At 45.9% G+C, this 19,669-nt stretch overlaps 2 protein-coding genes and 2 non-coding genes across 5 annotated transcripts; 3 read left to right on the top strand and 1 right to left on the bottom strand.

Annotated features, from left to right (window-relative positions):
* The first annotated feature begins 10 nt into the window (after positions 1 to 10).
* LOC115126610 (large ribosomal subunit protein uL16-like) lies at positions 11 to 9,183 on the top strand. The gene is made up of 7 exons (XM_065005110.1): positions 11 to 116; positions 3,128 to 3,186; positions 5,846 to 5,953; positions 6,087 to 6,097; positions 6,798 to 6,925; positions 8,076 to 8,238; positions 8,894 to 9,183. The coding sequence occupies exons 1-7, from the start codon at positions 94 to 96 to the stop codon at positions 9,047 to 9,049; spliced, it is 648 nt and encodes a 215-aa protein (XP_064861182.1). The 5' UTR covers positions 11 to 93; the 3' UTR covers positions 9,050 to 9,183.
* Positions 3,753 to 3,885, top strand: LOC115126612 (small nucleolar RNA SNORA70). The gene has a single exon (XR_003863189.1). It is a non-coding gene; the product is annotated as a small nucleolar RNA SNORA70 (small nucleolar RNA).
* On the top strand, positions 7,003 to 7,135 carry LOC115126611 (small nucleolar RNA SNORA70). Its single transcript, XR_003863188.1, has one exon. It is a non-coding gene; the product is annotated as a small nucleolar RNA SNORA70 (small nucleolar RNA).
* A 4,761-nt stretch (positions 9,184 to 13,944) lies between the features above and the next one.
* Positions 13,945 to 18,371, bottom strand: LOC135562773 (deoxyribonuclease gamma-like). 2 transcript variants are annotated; one of them, XM_065005108.1, is made up of 3 exons: positions 17,903 to 18,371; positions 17,161 to 17,254; positions 13,945 to 16,142 (listed from the first exon to the last, which is right to left on the bottom strand). In XM_065005108.1, exon 3 carries the CDS (start codon positions 15,058 to 15,060, stop codon positions 14,473 to 14,475), a length of 588 nt encoding a protein of 195 aa, XP_064861180.1. In that variant the 5' UTR covers positions 15,061 to 16,142; positions 17,161 to 17,254; positions 17,903 to 18,371; the 3' UTR covers positions 13,945 to 14,472. The 2 variants fall into 2 exon arrangements, with proteins under 2 accessions (XP_064861180.1, XP_064861181.1); XM_065005109.1 differs by having other exon boundaries at positions 15,887 to 16,142; positions 17,903 to 18,135.
* Between the last annotated feature and the right edge of the window lie 1,298 nt (positions 18,372 to 19,669).

The raw sequence follows: 19,669 nt of genomic DNA, 5'->3' as shown, positions 1-19,669 counted from the left end.
AAAATTATAGAAAATAATGTATTCGTCCACTCTAGGACCATAGCTACTTTCCATTTGTAATAAGTGTTTGTGTTATTTTAACAGATCGCAGCCATGGGTCGCCGGCCAGCCCGATGGTGAGTGTTTTTGTTGCATGGTTTTAGCTCAAATAAAGTCTGACACTGGGTGAAAATACAAAATGGCGGATGTGTCTGCACCATGTGCAGTAATTAGCCAGCTAGCTACATTCACAGGGTTGATGTCAAATTATTTATATGGCGTTACGTCAATTTGTGTTGTCATTAAATTAGCTCGCTTGATGGTATGTTACGCACTATCCGCGATGTCTACATCCCTGTCATTCACCTGACTAAAAGTAGCTGATGTAGCTAGCTAGATTAGAAGGCTAACACTGCTAATGGCATTAGGTAGCATAACTAGCCTCTGCAACTTGTGGGTTGATCAACATACTTATTATGGAGTTTATTGGTGTATTACTTTAATCTGTGACTATTGGTACAATACACAGCATAGTGAGGTTTTTACTGTACGGAATAAAGATACGTGAATATCTAAATATCCTTAGTATCTAATATACATACGTATTTAGATGTTATTGTGCGTGTAGCGAAATGGTTGTGTTCCTAGCTCGAACTGTGCAGTAATATCTAACAATACACACCTAAAAGAATAGATTGTAGAAATAGTTAAACGAACTTGTGTGTCCACACTACAGGCAACTTCCTGGTCCTTACCCACTTATCTCTACACAGAAACGGGACGAGAGACTGCTTAGAAACATTGAATGCAATGACTAAGTCGCTCCAGATAGGTGTCTAAGTTACTAAAAATTTAAATAAAGGCAAGTTTGGATACAAACATTTGATAGAAATAGAGGAAAGATACATTTTCATATAAAAACTGTCTCCCAGGCCAGTGAGCGCTATCCTGAAGGGTTGTGGTAGATACAGTGATGGATATACGGTGCTTTCAAACCGTATTCAGCCCCCTTCCCATTGTTCACATTTTGTTACGCTACAGTCATAGCTGGGACTCAATCGGGCGGGGGGACTCAATCGACACACTATACCCCATAATGACAAAGAAAATACAGTTTTTTTTAGAAATTGGAAAATGAATGAAAAACAGGTGCCTAATTTATATAAGGTCCCCCAGTTGACAGTGCATGCCAGAGCAAAAACCAAGCCATGAGGTCTAAGGAATTGTGGCCTCCCATCATTCTTAAATGGAAGAAGTTTGGAACCATCAAGACTCTTCCTAGAGCTGGCCACATGGCCAAACTGCTCAATCGGGGGAAAGGCCTTGGTCAGGGAGGTGATCAAGAACCCAATGTTCACTCTGGCAGAGCTCCAGAGTTCCTCTGTGGAGACATATATATTTGCACCACTCCACTAATCAGGCCTTTATGGTAGAATGGCCAGATGGAAGGGTCTGAGTACTTATGTACTGTCAAATTTCAGTTTACATACATTTGTACTTTTTTTCAATGTGTTTTTTGCTTTGTCATTATGGGGGTATTGTGTGTGTGTGTGTAGATTGGGGGGGGCGATTTTAGAATAAGGTTGTAACCTAACAAATTATGGATAAAGTCAAGGGGTCAGAATACTTTCCAAAGGCACTCTATGTTTGTAAGGAAGGGTGCGATGTGTACTAAATCCATAATATCTCTGAACACGTAGGATAGAATGGTGTGTGTGTGTACACACAGCAGTAGTTGAATAGGATGGCGTTGACTAGAAGAGTGTATATACATATGAAGTGGGTAAAACGGTATGGGGAAAAAAGTATTAGTGACCAGTGATTCTGTCTATGTACATAGGGCAGCAGCATCTACGGTGCAGAGTTCAGTACCTGGGTGGTAGCCGGCTAGCGACCGTGACTAAGTTGATGGCAGGCTACTGGCTGGGGGCTGGCTAGTGACCGTGACCAAGTTGATGGCAGGGTACTGGGTGGAGGCCGGCTAGTGATGGTTAAGTCTGATGGCCTTGAGATAGAAGCTGTTTAGTCTTGGTCACCCCTGCAGCTTATTAAGCTGACCTGTGTGGTTCTAGTGTGTAGTGGCTGCAGGGTTGGGTGATGTTACGTATCAGATGATTGACAGCTGTTGTGAAGTGATGGCCTAGGAATAGTTTATTTCCACTTGACTGGAACCCCACAGTAAAGTGCCATGTGGCTTAGTCCTTTATAACCTATTTCTATAAATGTTAAACAATTTACAGAATGCAAGCGGAAAGTAGACTTAAGATTTTCACCAAAGCAGCTCAGAAAGTTTCTCGTTCCGGTCCGTATCGCTGAAGCCCATTGAATGTTTTTATAGTGGACAATCCAGTGTATTTTTAAAGCCCCTTTTAGTCTTCTATCCATCTGTTCTGAATGACTTCAGTTTTTATGCCTGCTGGCTTTCTCCCTCCCTCCTCGGTACTTCATGAACAAAGAATGTATCTAATGGCTGAAGTTCCGTTTGAAATAACCTAAGAACATGGTAGGCCTCAGGCAATCGGGTAGAACAAACAATAGAAACATGGACAAATCTAAGGAATAGTTTACCACAAACCTTAGTTGAGCAAAGATTAATCTAATATAAATGATGCCCACTCTTTGCCGTTGTGAACCAAAAGCCAAATCCTACTAATTAAAATAGCATATCAAAAGCATTAATGGGGTATTTCACTTTTACTACTTCATTCTTAGAACTCACAGATCCGGGAGAATTGGCATCAACTGACACTAATTAGCATAACGCAACAGACAAAAAATATTACTAGAAAATATAGTGAAATACAGCTTAGCCTTTTGTTAATCACCCTGTCGTCTCAGATTTTGAAATTAGGCTTTACAGCCAAAGCAAGACAAGCGTTTTTAAGTTTATCGATAGCCTAGCATAGCATTATGTCCAGCTAGCAGCAGGAAGCTTGGTCACGAATCAGAAAAGCAATCAAATTAAATGTTTACCTTTGATTTTCGGGTTGTTGTCACTGACGAGACTCTCAGTTAGACAGCAAGTGTTCCTTTTGTTCCATAAAGATTATTTTTATACCCAAAATACATCCGTTTGTTACTGCAGCTAGTCAGCTGATGACGTAAATGTAAAATAATTGTTTGAATAAACCATCTGTGTCTCCCTCAGCTACCGCTACTGCAAGAACAAGCCCTACCCCAAGTCCCGTTTCTGTCGCGGTGTGCCTGGTGAGTTCTCTCCTTTACTGTGAGGTTATTCCCACTCAAACAAGCTCATTTCAGTCGGCCCAGAACAGAGCTGTTAACCTTCAGTGTACATTTAGGGGCCAATGTCAATTTCATGCTAAATTGACTGCATCACTGCCTGTTCAAATGGCTCTGCTCAGACGCCCATACGTACCCAACAAGACATGCCACCAGGGGTCTCTTCACAATTTAAAAGAACTCTGTGTAGTACTGCGAGTTTCCTAGCATCCGTTCTAAATTGTGAAGAGACCCCTGGTGGCATGTCTTGTTGGGTACGTATGGGCGTCTGAGCCGAGCCATTTGAACAGGCATCAAGTAACGCACACAGTAAGATTAGATATGTACCTCTCAGGACAACACTGACTGTGAAGACCCACTAGTAATACACCCGTTGTATAGTACATTTGTTATTTTATTTTTTTGGTGGAGGCTGTTGCGTTTTGTGATTGTTTATTCCTGTTTGGACCCCAGGAAGAGTAGCTGTTGCCTTGGCAGTGGCTAATGGGGGAATCTATTAAATACTCAACGGGAACATGCCGTGTTCTTAACTGCAGCTTATTAAGCCGACCGGTCCCGCTGCCGTGCGGTTCTGGTGTGCAATGGCTGCAGACAGTAACTCTGTGGTTGTGTATGAGGCCAGCTGGGAGGTGCTGGCCCCTTTAAGGGACCGCTGAGACAACGCTTTACAACGTTTAGTTTTGACCACTACTGAGGGTGTAGCTAGTTAACTCTTCTGTCTACTTGGTCACTTACAGCTGTAATATGACACCTTTTTGAGTGACCAGACCAAAGTCACAGAAGTGACTTATATACTGGACAAAAATGTAAACGCAACTTGTAAAGTGTTGGTCCTGTGTTTTATGAGCTGAAATAACAGATCCCAACTCTCCCAAAACGTTTTTCTCGCAATTTTGTGAACAAACTGGTTTACATCCCCGTTAGTGAGAATTTTTCCTTTGCCAAGATAATCCATCCACCAGGAGTGGCATATCAGGAATCTGATTAAACAGCGTGATCATTACACAGTGCACCTTGTACTGGGGACAATAAAAGTCCACTTTAAAGTGTGACAAAACGTCACACAACACTCACATGTCTCTAGTTCAGGGAGCGTCCAATTGGCATGCTGACTGAAGGAAAGTCCACCAGCGCTGTTGCCAGAGAATTTGACGATTTTTGTCATTTCTCCACCATAAGCTGCCTACGCGTTGTTTTAGAAATCGTCAGTACGTCCAACCGGTCCTCAACTGCAGACCACGTGTAACCACGCAAGCCCGGGACCTCCTCATCCGGCTTCTTCACCTGCGTGATCGTCTGAGACCAGCCACCCGGACAGCTGTGGGTTTGCACAAACGTCTCGGAAGCTGTGCTCGTCGTCCTCACCTGGGTCTGTGCTCGTCGTCCTCACCTGGGTCTGTGCTCGTCATCCTCACCTGGGTCTGTGCTCGTCGTCCTCACCTGGGTCTGGAACCGTTTTAACCGATCTTCGATGCACGCTGGAGAAGTGTACTGGGCAGACGGCGTGTGTGCGCTTCGTGGATGAATCCTGGTTTCAACTGTACTGGGCAGACGGCGTGTGTGCGCTTCGTGGATGAATCCTGGTTTCAACTGTACTGGGCAGACTGCGTGTGTGGGCGAGTGGTTTGCTGATGTCATCGTTGTGAAAAGTTCCTTATGGTAGGGTTGTGGAATGGACAACTAAAAAAAACAATAGCGTTTTGGTCACGTGGTTGTCATGTCACAAGGATCTGTACACAATTCCTGGAAGCTGAACATGTCCCAGTTTTTCCATGGCCTGCATACTCACCAGACATGTCACCCGTTGAGCATGTTTGGGATGCTCTGGATCCATGTGCACGACAGTGTTCCAGTTCCCGCTGATATCCAGAAACTTTTGACCGCCATTGAAGAGGAGTGGGACAACATTCCACAGGCCACAATCACCAGCCTGATCAACTCTATGTGAAGGAGATGTGTCGTGCTGCATGAGGCAAATGGTGATCACACCAGATACTGACTGGTTTTCTGATCCAGGCCCCTACCTTTGTGGGAAGGTATCTGATGAACCGATGCATAGCTGTATTCCCAGTCACGTGAAATCCATAGATTAGGGCCTAATGAGTTGATTTTAGTTGACTGAATTGTTGCGTTTTATATTTTTATTCAGTGTAGATGTCACTCATTGAAAGCAGGTATAAGCAGGGCCTGATCTATTTCTATCCCTTAAGTCTTTAGTTTTTGTACACCAGCTGAAAATAAAATGTTTGGTTATGGAAAATATATTTCATAGCTGTTCAGATGCTACAATGATTTGGTACACCAGGGTTTCCCAAACGTGGGCCCGTTTTGGGTTTTGCCCCCGAGCACTACACAGCTGATTCAAACAACCAACTCATTAAGCTTTCATTTGCATCCGCTGTGTAGTGCTAGAGCGTGCACCCGGTGGGGCCAGACCCGAGTTTGGGAAGCCCTGCTCTACACTAGTTTAGTCACCAAGTGAAATTAGGTGGCCTGTTAGACTTGTAGCAAACAGGAAATGGAGTGATTTCTGCGTAGTGTACCTTTTTTTTTGTTAAAGACATTCAGACCAACATGAACAATTAACCTCTTGTAAAAACTCTCCTGTTGTTTACCTCTGTAGATCCTAAGATTAGGATCTTTGACCTGGGCAGGAAGAAGGCCAGGGTGGACGAGTTCCCTCTGTGTGGTCACATGGTCTCTGACGAGTACGAGCAGCTGTCCTCTGAAGGTGAGGGTGCCTCTCTGGAGACGGTCAGCCATGCTCTGACACACTCTCACTCATTGACAATGTTACACTTTGTCTTCTGAAAATGCAAGATCAGATTGCCATGTCGCATTAAATCTACTTTCCATATCTCTAGCTCTAGAGGCAGTCTGTTAACTCTCCCACCTCTCCTCTGGGGGCAGCCTGTGTTAACTCTCCCATCTCTCCTCTAGCTCTGGAAGCAACCTGTTAACTCTCCCATCTCTCCTCTGGAGGCAGCAGCCTGTTAACTCTCCCATCTCTCCTCTGGAGGCAGCAGCCTGTTAACTCTCCCATCTCTCCTCTGGGGGCAGCCTGTTAACTCTCCCATCTCTCCTCTGGGGGCAGCCTGTGTTAACTCTCCCATCTCTCCTCTAGCTCTGGGGGCAGCCTGTGTTAACTCTCCCATCTCTCCTCTAGCTCTGGAAGCAGCCTGTTAACTCTCCCATCTCTCCTCTAGCTCTGGAAGCAGCCTGTTAACTCTCCCATCTCTCCTCTAGCTCTGGAAGCAGCCTGTTAACTCTCCCATCTCTCTTCTAGCTCTGGAAGCAGCCTGTTAACTCTCCCATCTCTCTTCTAGCTCTGGAAGCAGTCTGTTAACTCTCCCATCTCTCCTCTGGAGGCCTGTGTTAACTCTCCCATCTCTCCTCTAGAGGCAGCAGCCTGTTAACTCTCCCATCTCTCCTCTAGCTCTGGAAGCAGCCTGTTAACTCTCCCATCTCTCCTCTAGAGGCAGCAGCCTGTTAACTCTCCCATCTCTCCTCTAGCTCTGGAAGCAGCCTGTTAACTCTCCCATCTCTCCTCTAGCTCTGGCTCTGCCTGTTAGCAGCCATCTATCTGTGCCAACAAGTACATGGTGAAGACTTGTGGAAAAGACGGCTTCCACATCCGGGTCCGCCTGCACCCCTTCCATGTCATCCGTATCAACAAGATGTTGTCCTGCGCTGGGGCTGACAGGTACAGCACTGTTCTAAACTCCTAAAACACACCTGCACCCCTTCCAGGTACAGCACTGTTCTAAACTCCTAAAACACCTGCAGCTTATTAAGCCGACCAGTCCCGCTGCCGTGCGGTTCTGGTGTGCAATGGCTGCAGACAGTAACTCTGTGGTTGTGTATGAGGCCAGCTGGGAGGTGCTGGCCCCTTTAAGGGACCGCTGAGACAATGCTTTACAACTGGTGCTGCAGTGCGTCAGACCAGGACTGACTGGGCTGGGGGTTGTGGACCGGGACCGACTGGGCTGGGGGGTTGTGGACCGGGACGGGCTGGCTGGGGGGTTGTGGACCGGGACGGGCTGGCTGGGGGGTTGTGGACCGGGACCGACTGGGGGGGTTGTGGACCGGGACCGACTGGGCTGGGGGGTTGTGGACCGGGACCGACTGGGCTGGGGGGGGTTGTGGACCGGGACCGACTGGGCTGGGGGGGACTGGGCTGGGTGGGACCGGGACCGACTGGGCTGGGGGGTTGTGGACTGGGCTGGGGGGGTTGTGGACCGGGACCGACTGGGCTGGGGGGTTGTGGACCGGGACCGGGGCTGGGGGGTTGTGGACCGGGACCGACTGGGCTGGGGGGGGTTGTGGACCGGGACCGACTGGGCTGGGGGGTTGTGGACCGGGACCGACTGGGCTGGGGGGTTGTTGGGACTGGGCTGGGGGGTTGTGGACCGGGACTGGGCTGGGGGGGTTGTGGACCGGGACCGACTGGGCTGGGGGGTTGTGGACCGGGACCGACTGGGCTGGGGGGGGGGTTGTGGACCGGGACCGACTGGGCTGGGGGGGTTGTGGACCGGGACCGACTGGGCTGGGGGGGGGGTGGACCGGGACCGACTGTGGACCGACTGGGCTGGGGGGGTGGGTTGTGGACCGGGACCGACTGGGGGGGGGTTGTGGACCCCCCGGGCCATAGGCCTCTGGTCAACAGTAGTGAACTACGTGGTACAGTGGTCACCAGCTTTTTCTGAGTCAAAAAGCAAGTAGGAAACAGTGACCTTCATTAGCGGGTGCAATTAGACTCCATTCCATGTGTCCAGGAACATTGGATGTGTGTCGTCCCATAATTCAATGTGTTCTGTCTGTCCGTCAGTTAAACGTGTGTTCTGTGTTTCTAGGCTCCAGACAGGGATGCGTGGTGCGTTCGGTAAACCCCTGGGCACCGTGGCCCGTGTTAGAATCGGTCAGGTGATCATGTCTGTCCGCACCAAGGCCAGCAACAAGGAGCACATTATCGAGGCTCTCCGCAGAGCCAAGTTCAAGTTCCCCGGGCGACAGAAGGTAACAACTCACCTGGACACACACTCACCTGGACACACACTCACCTGGACACACACTTGAAATACGAACACACTGGGGATAACTGATCAAATGTGATACCAACACATTGAATAACAGATGGGCCCCAAAAGCTCTGAAATGTCTGTTCTATATCTGAGAGACTGAAGAAAGATGGGATTTAAAAACGACACATTTAACCCTTTATTTTTGGCACTAAACCGTCTTCACCTATACTTCCAAAAAAAAAGTTTTGCTTGGTTCCAGACTTCAGGTGAGCCTTGCAGCCTGGAGGTGTCATAATGCCAAACAACCAACATTGAGACTCACCTTTCCAGAGGGGTCTTAATAGTGTAGCCCAAACTGTTTGGACTCAACAGAAGTCAGATCAACTGTAATGACTTTGGAGGGGTCCAAGACACTTTAGTTGATGTTTTAAGCGTAAACTGAGAACACAATTGTGTTTGAGTCTCCTTTCCATCCAGGTCATAATAGTTTGTAGCCAAACCGTTCATACGTTAGATGTTTGTTTTATTATGCAAATAAGATTTCCGGGGGCTATGGGGTTTTAAACGTCTTAAGGGCCACGTCCCTTTACACACTGAGAAACATCGCTGTCTGTAGAGGACCTCTGATCACTCACCTCTCCCTCCCTCAGATCCACATGTCCAAGAAGTACGGCTTCACCAAGTTCAACGCGGTGGACTTTGATCAAATGATGGCTGAAAAGCGTGTGATTCCTGACGGCTGTGGGGTGAAGTACATCCCTTCGACTGGTCCTCTGGCTCGTTGGAAGAAGATTCACGCCATCTAGACGCCCAACTACAGACGGTCTGGACGGGTTCAACATCCCATAGGATGCCTGTCTGGTCCTCTGCTTCACAAGAGGGTCAGACATGGTGAATGAATACATCTGAATTGTCGGGCAAAATAAAATATTAAACTTGACCTGCTCTTGTTGTCATTTCACTGCTGATTCTGACTTCAGATGAGAGGTTGACTTGGACAAGGTGAGTAAGGGGGAAGGACTTTATAATGAGCTCATTTCTTTTACTGAAATATTAACTAGGAACGGCAGTATTGTACATGAGGTACTGCCGGTGGTGATTGTAGCATGTTAATCTTAGGATGCGTGCCAGCAAGCCACTACATTTCATAACAATTAATTGCAGTATAACTGGGCCCGACATAAAGCTGTCCGAACAGCAGAGATTTATTTTCAGCACCATTGAGTGAATCCTTACCGCTACACCTGGCTATCAGTGGAGCCTTGTCGGGCTGTTTAAACAGTTCATTCAGCCTCGTTTACTGTCTTTAAAAAAAACATGGCTGACTTGCTATAGCAGATGTGGTTTCTACTGACAATTGAGATGTACAAACTATGGCATAAAGGGGACGAGTGGGTAAGAGGCGAGCGTAGACTGGTGTAGTCATTGTTCAACACACTAACTAACAGAACGGCCCAAGTCAGAACCGGAGGCTAAAGGGGGGCATATAAGCAGACGATGAACTTACAATATTCAATGATAACTTTCGTCTAAAACAGGTGACGTGCACCGCCAAGTCAGAACTGTGGGCTTAGTTATGAGGGGGAAATGGACAATTATTAGTAGCACATGTGCCTCACCCGAACCGCTTGCTACAGTATACAGATCTCCCTGGCATATTACAATACATTTTTGTGCTCAATTGTACAGGAAGGTGGCGTGGCGGTCCTGGTGGGAAAATGGTCATTTTCTGGAGCTTCCAAGGCCTCTGGGGAAAACTGGCAGCACCTCAGATTTTGCCCTGAGGTAGTGTCCCCGTGAATGACAGAACATTGAGCCAATCATGGCGCAACGAGGACATTACCAACCCCTATGTTGATTATCTCCCCATAAGACCGTGCACAATCGGCCCAGCCCAGCGCCGTCCGAGTTTGACCGGTGGAGGCAGTCATTGTAAATAAGAATTTGTTCTTAACTGGCTTGCCTAGTTAAGGTTAAATATATTGTTTTACATTGTTTGCAAACTGGTATGTGACACGTACTATTGCCAAAACAGGCGAAATGTAGCTCTGCCCTGAATGACGGGTCGCCACTGAGTACTACTATCCAAAATGAGAACTGCCTGTTTTAATTTGTCATGTCACAGCTCTTCTAAAGCGCTCTGGACCAGAGGCTCCGGTTGCAACTTTAAGCCATGTTCACATTACCCATAAGCACTTGTTGCGTTGCGCCGGATGTCTTGCATTTCAATGGGCACGTCCACAAGAGTGGAAGGGCAACGCCCCCCTGTGGTTGAAGGTGCAGTTGCGAGACGGACGCCTCCGTTTTGAAACTTTTCGTCTTCAGTCCAGCCAGTCTGTCAAAGGACAGGAAGTTACCAAACCACAGAATATGAAAATTGGCTTGCAATAAAGTTGAGGAAAAAGTAACTAAACAACCTATCACCTGAAATACTATATGTATCCTGTCTTGAATGAAAAGGTCATTTTGCAAGCTCCCAAAATAATTGTGATCTCTGACTAAAGGGCTCTATCTTGCGTTACAAACGCTGCACTTGTCTGTTCATTAACGGGACAAGACTCCGTGAAGATGACATACTGCGTAAGGGCATTATCATTTAACATTTACATTTAAGTCATTTAGCAGACGCTCTTATCCAGAGCGACTTACAAATTGGTGCTTTCACCTTATGACATCCAGTGGAACAGTAGTGCATCTAAATCTTTTAAGGGGGGTGAGAAGGATTACTTTATCCTATCCTAGGTATTCCTTAAAGAGGTGGGGTTTCAGGTGTCTCCGGAAGGTGGTGATTGACTCCCCTGTCCTGGCGTCGTGAGGGAGTTTGTTCCACCATTGGGGGGCCAGAGCAGCGAACAGTTTTGACTGGGCTGAGCGGGAACTGTACTTCCTCAGTGGTAGGGAAGCGAGCAGGCCAGAGGTGGATGAACGCAGTGCCCTTATAGACGGGTGGGTTGTTTAGCGACAGACCTGATGGCTTACAGTCAAAGATTAACGTGATAAAAAAGTAAATCGGGGCATGTAATTTATTGGGGGAACTCCCTTTATTAATGTGTAAGCCCATAGCTGCCACCCAAATAGAGACAATTCCGAGATGTGTGTTGCTAGAGGTTTTTTCTCTACTAATGTTGTGGTTACGAAAAGCCTTGTCTTGTCCCTAAGACCGGGCGCACACTACACCACTTCCAACATCCTCTCATTAAACAATCTTTCTTCAATTTTTTTGTCTTGCCAACGTAGTGGCATGGACGGGTGTTTAAACACCGAGATGCTTCGCTTGGTCCTGAGGATTCTCAATACCACGCTCTCACAATCAATGTGATTAGATTAATATGGCCAGAACGAGCTGTGGCTTTAAGGAGCCTCCAGCGTTTTCAGTCAGACATTCACTCATAGCGAAGTAGCCAATACATAGTAAATACCATTGCTTGTAATGATTTGACGCTTTTGGTTAAAGGCAAACACGTAGTAGTCATGGTTACTGTTCCAGAGTATACATCCATACTAGTAGTACCGGTAGTCAAGAATTAGATGCACTATTGTAAAGTGGCTGTTCCACTGGATGTCATAAGGTGAATGCACCAATTTGTAAGTCGCTCTGGATAAGAGCGTCTGCTAAATGACTTAAATGTAAATGTAAATGACTTCAGAGTCTATACATCCGTACTAGTAGTACCGGTAGTCCTGACTGCAGAGTCTATACATCCATACTAGTAGTAGTCATGGTTACTGCTCCAGTCTATACATCCATACTAGTAGTAGTCATGGCTCCTGCTCCAGAGTCTATACGTCCATACTAGTAGTAGTCATGGTTCCAGAGTCTATACATCCATACTAGTAGTACCGGTAGTCATGACTGCAGAGTCTATACATCCATACTAGTAGTACCGGTAGTCATGACTGCAGAGTCTATACATCCATACTAGTAGTAGTCATGACTGCAGAGTCTATACATCCATACTAGTAGTAGTCATGGCTCCTGCTCCAGAGTCTATACATTCTGGGTGATGTGATACGTTATCTCACTTCTTCTCTGGTGAGCTCTTATTGACTACTGCTTATCACTGTTTTCAAACCTAGCCGTTGCACATCACACACTACAAGAGCATTGACATGCACACATTAAATGAGCCTGGTGATGGCCTCGCGCCCAGAGTAGGCAGCAAAATGGGGATTTTGTCTCCGATCTGAACTTGTCAGGGACAGCTATATCAGGGCCAGCATGTGTAGTGTACGCCCAGCTTAACGTGACTATAGACGTGATAAAACATGGCTACCAGGCACCAGTGGCTTTGAATTGGGAAAGATTGTATGGCCACTCATGACCTGCAAAACTAGATTTCATTTCAGAAATGTCCTCTGTACCAGTACCCCCTGTATATAGCCTCCACACTGACTCTGTACCGGTACCCCCTGTATATAGTCTCCGCATTGACTCTGTACCGGTACCCCCTGTATATAGCCTCCACATTGACTCTATACCGTAATACCCTGTATATAGCCTCCACATTGACTCTGTACCGTAATACCCTGTATATAGCCTCCACATTGACTCTGTACCAGTACCCCCTGTATATAGCCTCCACATTGACTCTGTACCAGTACCCCCTGTATATAGCCTCCACATTGACTCTGTACCGGTACCCTCTGTATATAGCCTCCACATTGACTCTGTACCAGTACCCCCTGTATATAGCCTCCACATTGACTCTGTACCATAATACCCTGTATATAGCCTCCACATTGACTCTGTACCAGTACCCCCTGTATATAGCCTCCACATTGACTCTGTACCGTAATACCCTGTATATAGCCTCCACATTGACTCTGTACCAGTACCCCCTGTATATAGCCTCCACATTGACTCTGTACTGCTACCCCCTGTATATAGCCTCCACATTGACTCTGTACCGGTACACCCTGTATATAGCCTCCACATTGACTCTGTACCAGTACCCCCTGTATATAGCCTCCACATTGACTCTGTACCGTAATACCCTGTATATAGCCTCCACATTGACTCTGTACCGTAATACCCTGTATATAGCCTCCACATTGACTCTGTACCAGTACCCCCTGTATATAGCCTCCACATTGACTCTGTACTGCTACCCCCTGTATATAGCCTCCACATTGACTCTGTACCGGTACACCCTGTATATAGCCTCCACATTGACTCTGTACCAGTACCCCCTGTATATAGCCTCCACATTGACTCTGTACCGTAATACCCTGTATATAGCCTCCACATTGACTCTGTACCAGTACCCCCTGTATATAGCCTCCACATTGACTCTGTACCGTAATACCCTGTATATAGCCTCCACATTGACTCTGTACCGTAATACCCTGTACATAGTCTCCACATTGACTCTGTACCGTAATACCCTGTATATAGCCTCCACATTGACTCTGTACCGTAATACCCTGTATATAGCCTCCACATTGACTCTGTACCGTAATACCCTGTATATAGCCTCCACATTGACTCTGTACCGTAATACCCTGTATATAGCCTCCACATTGACTCTGTACCGTAATACCCTGTATATAGCCTCCACATTGACTCTGTACCGTAATACCCTGTATATAGCCTCCACATTGACTCTGTACCGTAATACCCTGTATATAGCCTCCACATTGACTCTGTACCGTAATACCCTGTATATAGCCTCTACATTGACTCTGTACCGTAATACCCTGTACATAGTCTCCACATTGACTCTGTACCGTAATACCCTGTATATAGCCTCCACATTGACTCTGTACCGTAATACCCTGTATATAGCCTCCACATTGACTCTGTACCGTAATACCCTGTATATAGTCCCGCTATTTTTATTTACTGCTGATCTTTAATTATTTGTTACTTTGATTTTTTAATGATCCTTTATACATTCTTAACTGCATTGTTGGTTAATAAGAGCTTGTCAGTCAGCATTTCACTGTAAGGTCTACACCTGTTCGTCACATTTGATTTGATAAGAATAGGTTAAGGGCCAGTTTTACAGGTCTGTCGTGTCCTTTAGAGCCTCTCCCCTTTGAATTCAATACAATCGATACATACTGTCCCCAGTGGATGTCTTGTGCAGTGTAAAAATATATTTCCTTACATAAAAACATACACAGTAAATATCCTGGTATTAATGGCTGACGTGAGTAAGGCTTTGGTGTTCAGGCTCCTGAAACCCAGGCTAGAATTCCATCAAACCTGTCAGTGTCGGTTTACAAACTAGTGGCGCCGTGTGTGCTCACGTTTCCTGTTCTGATCATTCAGGTAGTAGTCATTCAGGTTCTGATCATTCAGGTAGTAGTCATTCAGGTTCTGATCATTCAGGTAGTAGTCATTCAGGTTCTGATCATTCAGGTAGTAGTCATTCAGGTTCTGATCATTCAGGTAGTAGTCATTCAGGTAGTAGTCATTCAGGTTCTGATCATTCAGGTAGTAGTCATTCAGGTTCTGATCATTCAGGTAGCAGTCATTCAGGTTCTGATCATTCAGGTAGTAGTCATTCAGGTTCTGATCATTCAGGTAGCAGTCATTCAGGTTCTGATCATTCAGGTAGTAGTCATTCAGGTTCTGATCATTCAGGTAGTAGTCATTCAGGTTCTGATCATTCAGGTAGTAGTCATTCAGGTTCTGATCATTCAGGTAGTAGTCATTCAGGTTCTGATCATTCAGGTAGCAGTCATTCAGGTTCTGATCATTCAGGTAGTAGTCATTCAGGTTCTGATCATTCAGGTAGTAGTCATTCAGGTTCTGATCATTCAGGTAGTAGTCATTCAGGTTCTGATCATAACGGTCGTTCTGTGATTTCATTGAGCTATGAGGTACTATGGAACTACTGAAATAGGTGTTTGATTGGATAATCCTGTGTGTCAGCAAAAAACCTGTTTTATTGTTACATATATCGGATAGGTACAGTGAAATGTTTTACAGGGTCAGCTATAGAAGTACTGTGCTGGAGCAAATTGGGGTTAAATCCCAGAAATTCAAATTCATATGCAAAAAAAAAAGCTTATTTCTCTAAGATTTTGTGCACAAATGTGTTTCCCTGTTAGTGAGCATTTCTCCTTCGCCAAGATAATCCATCCACCTTACAGGTGTGGCATATCAAGAAGCTGAATAAACAGCATGATCATTACGCTGGGGACAATAAAAAGCCACTCTAAAACGTGCAGTTTTGTCACAAAACACAATGCCACAGATGTCTCAAGTTTTGAGGGAGTGTGCAATTGGCATTCTGACTGCAGGAATGCCCACCAGAGCTGTTGCCAGATAATTGAATGTGCATATCTCTACCATAAGCCACATCCAACCTTGTTTTAGAGAATTGGGAAGTACGTCCAACCGGACTAAAAACCGCAGACCACGTGTAACCACGCCAGCCCAGGACCTCCACATCTGGCTTCTTCACTTGTGGAATGGTCTGAGGAGGGGGTACTGTGGAGCATTTCTGTCTGTAATAAAGCCCGTTATGGGGAAAAACGTATTCTTATTGGCTTAGCCTGGCTCCCCAATGGGTGGGCCTATGCCCTTCCAGGCCAACCCATGGCTGTGCCCCTACCAATCATGTGAAATCCATAGATTAGGGCCTAATTTATTTAAATTGACTGATTTCCTTCTATGAACTGTAACTCAGTAAAATCTTTGAAAATGTTTAATGTGGTGTTTACATTTTTGTTCAGTGCACATCATATGATACAGTATAGCCATCTGATGCTTGACGGGACACAACCATTGGTTGATGCAAGGCAGTATAGTCGGCCTGGAACGTGGCCACAGGTTCAGGTGGAGATGAAGAAGGCCATGAGGATGATCAGAAGGGTGTGGCCTCCCAAATGTTCTGACCCCGCCTTCAACTCAACCTCCACTGGGTAGTGGTCACTGACGTCCAGCGCCTGGAAAAGACACACATGCACACATTGATATAATATCCTTCCTGAATTGACTCTGTGGGTGTGTTTCCTGTTGAATTGACTCTGTGGGTGTGTTTCCTGTTGAATTGACTCTGTGGGTGTGTTTCCTGTTGAATTGACTCTGTGGGTGTGTTACCTGTTGAATTGACTCTGTGGGTGTGAATTGACTCTGTGGGTGTGTTGTTGAATTGACTCTGTGGGTGTGTTGCCTGTTGAATTGACTCTGTGGGTGTGTTGCCTGTTGAATTGACTCTGTGGGTGTGTTGCCTGTTGAATTGACTCTGTGGGTGTGTTTCCTGTTGAATTGACTCTGTGGGTGTGTTTCCTGTTGAATTGACTCTGTGGGTGTGTTACCTGTTGAATTGACTCTGTGGGTGTGTTTCCTGTTGAATTGACTCTGTGGGTGTGTTTCCTGTTGAATTGACTCTGTGGGTGTGTTGCCTGTTGAATTGACTCTGTGGGTGTGTTTCCTGTTGAATTGACTCTGTGGGTGTGTTTCCTGTTGAATTGACTCTGTGGGTGTGTTGCCTGTTGAATTGACTCTGTGGGTGTGTTTCCTCTGTTGAATTGACTCTGTGGGTGTGGGTGTGTTTCCTGTTGAATTGACTCTGTGGGTGTGTTGCCTGTTGAATTGACTCTGTGGGTGTGTTGCCTGTTGAATTGACTCTGTGGGTGTGTTGCCTGTTGAATTGACTCTGTGGGTGTGTTTCCTGTTGAATTGACTCTGTGGGTGTGTTGCCTGTTGAATTGACTCTGTGGGTGTGTTTCCTGTTGAATTGACTCTGTGGGTGTGTTTCCTGTTGAATTGACTCTGTGGGTGTGTTGCCTGTTGAATTGACTATGTGGGTGTGTTGCCTGTTGAATTGACTCTGTGGGTGTGTTTCCTGTTGAATTGACTCTGTGGGTGTGTTTCCTGTTGAATTGACTCTGTTGGTGTGTTGCCTTATGAATTGACTCTGTGGGTGTGTTGCCTGCTGAATTGACTATGTGGGTGTGTTACCTGTTCCTCTGTGAGTCCGTATTCTTTGGCGAAGTTGAAAGGTTGTGCGGACTGGGGCACAATGGCTTTTTCAAATGCCCCGTGGACCACGATCCTACAACACACACAGGGTTAACACACAGGATTAACACACAGGGTTAACACACAGGGTTAATTGACTCTGTGGGTGTGTTTCAGATTAACACACAGGGGTTAACACACAGGGATACTCTGTGGGTGTGTTGCCTGCTGAATTGACAGGGTTACCTGTTCCTCTGTGAGTCCGTACAGGATTGCCACACAGGATTAACACACAGGATTACCACACAGGATTACCACACAGGATTACCACACAGGATTACCACACAGGATTACCACACAGGATTACCACACAGGATTACCACACAGGATTAACACACAGGATTAACACACAGGGTTAACACACAGGATTACCACACAGGGTTACCACACAGGGTTACCACACAGGGTTACCACACAGGGTTAACACACAGGATTACCACACAGGATTACCACACAGGGTTAACACACAGGGTTAACACACAGGGTTAACACACAGGGTTACCACACAGGGTTACCACACAGGATTACCACACAGGGTTACCACACAGGGTTACCACAGGTTGGGTATTCAATCAAAGGTGCATTGTAGACCAGTGCACTGGACAGCCTTCGATGCGCTCACACACACACACACACACACACACACACACGAACACGAACACACACAGACACACAGACGTACCTGTCGTAGGCACAGGTGGTGGTTTGTCTAACGGTGGTGTCCTCTGTGTCCCCTATTAGCCACAGGAAGGCCTGGTTACTATAGAGACGTACATGCTGCCTGTTCTTCTTGGCCACGTAGCCACAGTCAGCGTTAAAATCCCCTAGGAACATCACCATCTACACACACACACACACACACAGTTAAAATCCCCTAGGAACATCACCATCTACACACACACACACACACACACACACACACGCACACACACACAGTTAAAATCCCCTAGGAACATCACCATCTACACACACACACACACACACACACACACAGTTAAAATCCCCTAGGAACATCACCATCTACACACACACACACAGTTAAAATCCCCTAGGAACATCACCATCTACACACACACACACACACACACACACAGTTAAAATCCCCTAGGAACATCACCATCTACACACACACACACACAGTTACAGTGACATGCGAAAGTATTCGGCCCCCTTGAACTTTGCGACCTTTTGCCACATTTCAGGCTTCAAACATAAAGATATAAAACTGTATTTTTTTGTGAAGAATCAACAACAAGTGGGACACAATCGTGAAGTGGAACGACATTTATTGGATATTTCAAACTTTTTTAACAAATCAAAAACTGAAAAATTGGGCGTGCAAAATTATTCAGCCCCTTTACTTTCAGTGCAGCAAACTCTCTCCAGAAGTTCAGTGAGGATCTCTGAATGATCCAATGTTGACCTAAATTACTAATGATGATAAATACAATCCACCTGTGTGTAATCAAGTCTCCGTATAAATGCACCTGCACTGTGATAGTCTCAGAGGTCCGTTAAAAGCGCAGAGAGCATCATGAAGAACAAGGAACACACCAGGCAGGTCCGAGATACTGTTGTGAAGAAGTTTAAAGCCGGATTTGGATACAAAAAGATTTCCCAAGCTTTAAATATCCCAAGGAGCACTGTGCAAGCGATAATATTGAAATGGAAGGAGTATCAGACCACTGCAAATCTACCAAGACCTGGCCGTCCCTCTAAACTTTCAGCTCATACAAGGAGAAGACGGATCAGAGATGCAGCCAAGAGGCCCATGATCACTCTGTATGAACTGCAGAGATCTACAGCTGAGGTGGGAGACTCTGTCCATAGGACAACAATCAGTCATATATTGCACAAATCTGGCCTTTATGGAAGAGTGGCAAGAAGAAAGCCATTTCTTAAAGATATCCATAAAAAGTGTCGTTTAAAGTTTGCCACAAGCCACCTGGGAGACACACCAAACATGTGGAAGAAGGTGCTCTGGTCAGATGAAACCAAAATTGATCTCTTTGGCAACAATGCAAAACGTTATGTTTGGCGTAAAAGCAACACAGCTCATCACCCTGAACATACCATCCCCACTGTCAAACATGGTGGTGGCAGCATCATGGTTTGGGCCTGCTTTTCTTCAGCAGGGACAGGGAAGATGGTTAAAATTGATGGGAAGATGGATGGAGCCAAATACAGTCTGCAAAAGACCTGAGACTGGGACGGAGATTTGTCTTCCAACAAGACAATGATCCAAAACATAAAGCAAAATCTACAATGGAATGGTTCAAAAATAAACATATCCAAGTGTTAGAATGGCCAAGTCAAAGTCCAGACCTGAATCCAATCGAGAATATGTGGAAAGAACTGAAAACTGCTGTTCACAAATGCTCTCCATCCAACCTCACTGAGCTTGAGCTGTTTTGCAAGGAGGAATGGGAAAAAATGTCAGTCTCTCGAT

The sequence above is a fragment of the Oncorhynchus nerka genome, linkage group LG20 (genome assembly GCF_034236695.1).
Source record: "Oncorhynchus nerka isolate Pitt River linkage group LG20, Oner_Uvic_2.0, whole genome shotgun sequence".
NCBI classification, from domain to species: Eukaryota; Metazoa; Chordata; class Actinopteri; order Salmoniformes; family Salmonidae; genus Oncorhynchus; species Oncorhynchus nerka.
This window is presented reverse-complemented; position numbering and strand designations above follow the sequence as displayed.